The following is a 1,518-nucleotide window of genomic DNA, read 5'->3' on the forward strand; positions in this document are numbered from 1 at the left end:
AACATTTTCTTACTTGCCCTGAAAGCCTTCAGGGCTTTAAGCATGCCAAAAAAGAAGAAGTTCCAAAGCAGCGCCCCCACCCGCCCCCCGATTCGGAACTCCCCGCGCCACCTGGCGGCGTCCAGAGGGGTAGACAAACGGGTGGAGCTGGGGCTTGTCCGTTGCATGCTTAGTTGCCTGTCTCTAGAAAATGATTCGCTACCTAGCTATGGCCCAAACATTTTTCTGACTTGCCCTGCCAACCTTCAGGGCTTTGAGCCAAAAAAAAAAGATCCAAAGCAACCCCCCCTCTCCCCCGATTCGGAGCGGCGTCGAGAGGGGTAGATGAACGGTTGGGGCTAGGGCTTGTCCATCGCCTACTTTCTTACTTGCCCTGACAACCTCCAGGGCTTTGAGCATGCCAAAAATAAAAAGAACTTCAAGGCTTTCGCACTACTGCCAATCATAGAAAAGTGTTTGATTAACATAGAAAACATTACAAATGACCCACCTTGCAGACTTACAGTGTAAATAACATAACTATAAGGCATGTAGACAACATGCTTATTCATTGAAAACTATTTGGATAAATTGCATATTATAGAGAAGATGTGGGCTACTCCCTCCGTCCCACAATGGAAGACGCTTTTGCAAGCTATGTCCTCCGTCCCACAATATAAGACGTTTTTGCAAGCTATGTTAACCGCAAAAATGTCTTTCATTGGGGGACGGAGGGAGTAGTTGAGAACCAAGTATATACACAGTATAGCGCAGGCATCACAAGTTCAGGATTAATGGTTTTCCCAGCATGCAAGCAACCAACCAAAAGAAAGAAAGAATATAGCTTAGCTAGCACCAGAAGTTCAACTTGAACATGAACTTGCATGCATGCTGTGCTTCTCACGAAATGAAACCCAGCCTTAGTTCCTACTTCCTAGCACATACCAATCTCTCACTCTCACTGGATTCATTACACAGGCTCATATCCAACTGTCTGAATGAACACATAAGACGCATACAGACAACTCCGTCCTTGCGGCTTAAACAACAAAGATGATCCGAAGAGAACAGGATCATTCATAGAAGATCACTCGGGGCGAGGGTTTGCCGTCTGTGATTCGCCTCACCACCATTTCTTGCTCATCCTCAGTCTTTGGAAATAAAGCCTCTCTTATGAGGGCGACACAATCCCACACGCACTCTATGTCTCCTTTCAGGACAATCGTCTGCAAGTTGGGGGCTCGCTCCAGCAAGGCCCTTATAAATGTAAACTGCTGTTCCAGCGGCCTGAAGCCAACAATCTGGAGCTCCTTCAGTAGCCAGTTCTTGGAGCTGTGCGAGTCCATCTCCCACTCAGGATTTTTTCTATCGGCGAATACCAACTTTCTGTTATAATTGTCGTCCCATCCGCATGTGTCATGGTCCCATACCTAGATTTGCATGAGGAAAACATACGAATGTAATTGGATTTCCTGGAATTGAAAAAACGAATCCCTTTTCATTTGCGATAAAACAAGTTGCTCTAAATGTACAGACTAA

General features: G+C 45.9%; 1 protein-coding gene across 1 annotated transcript in view; it reads right to left on the minus strand.

The window, feature by feature from the left end:
• Nucleotides 1-745: 745 nt before the first annotated feature.
• LOC119312759 overlaps nt 746-1,518 on the minus strand; it is a 2,902-nt gene continuing 2,129 nt past the window's right edge. The window contains exon 4 of the mRNA XM_037588516.1: nt 746-1,409. Coding sequence (XP_037444413.1) covers nt 1,053-1,409 — 357 coding nt within the window. The 3' untranslated portion in view covers nt 746-1,052. The remainder of the gene's footprint in view (nt 1,410-1,518) is intronic.

The sequence above is a fragment of the Triticum dicoccoides genome, chromosome 5B (assembly GCF_002162155.2).
Source record: "Triticum dicoccoides isolate Atlit2015 ecotype Zavitan chromosome 5B, WEW_v2.0, whole genome shotgun sequence".
In the NCBI taxonomy this organism is placed as follows: domain Eukaryota; kingdom Viridiplantae; phylum Streptophyta; class Magnoliopsida; order Poales; family Poaceae; genus Triticum; species Triticum dicoccoides.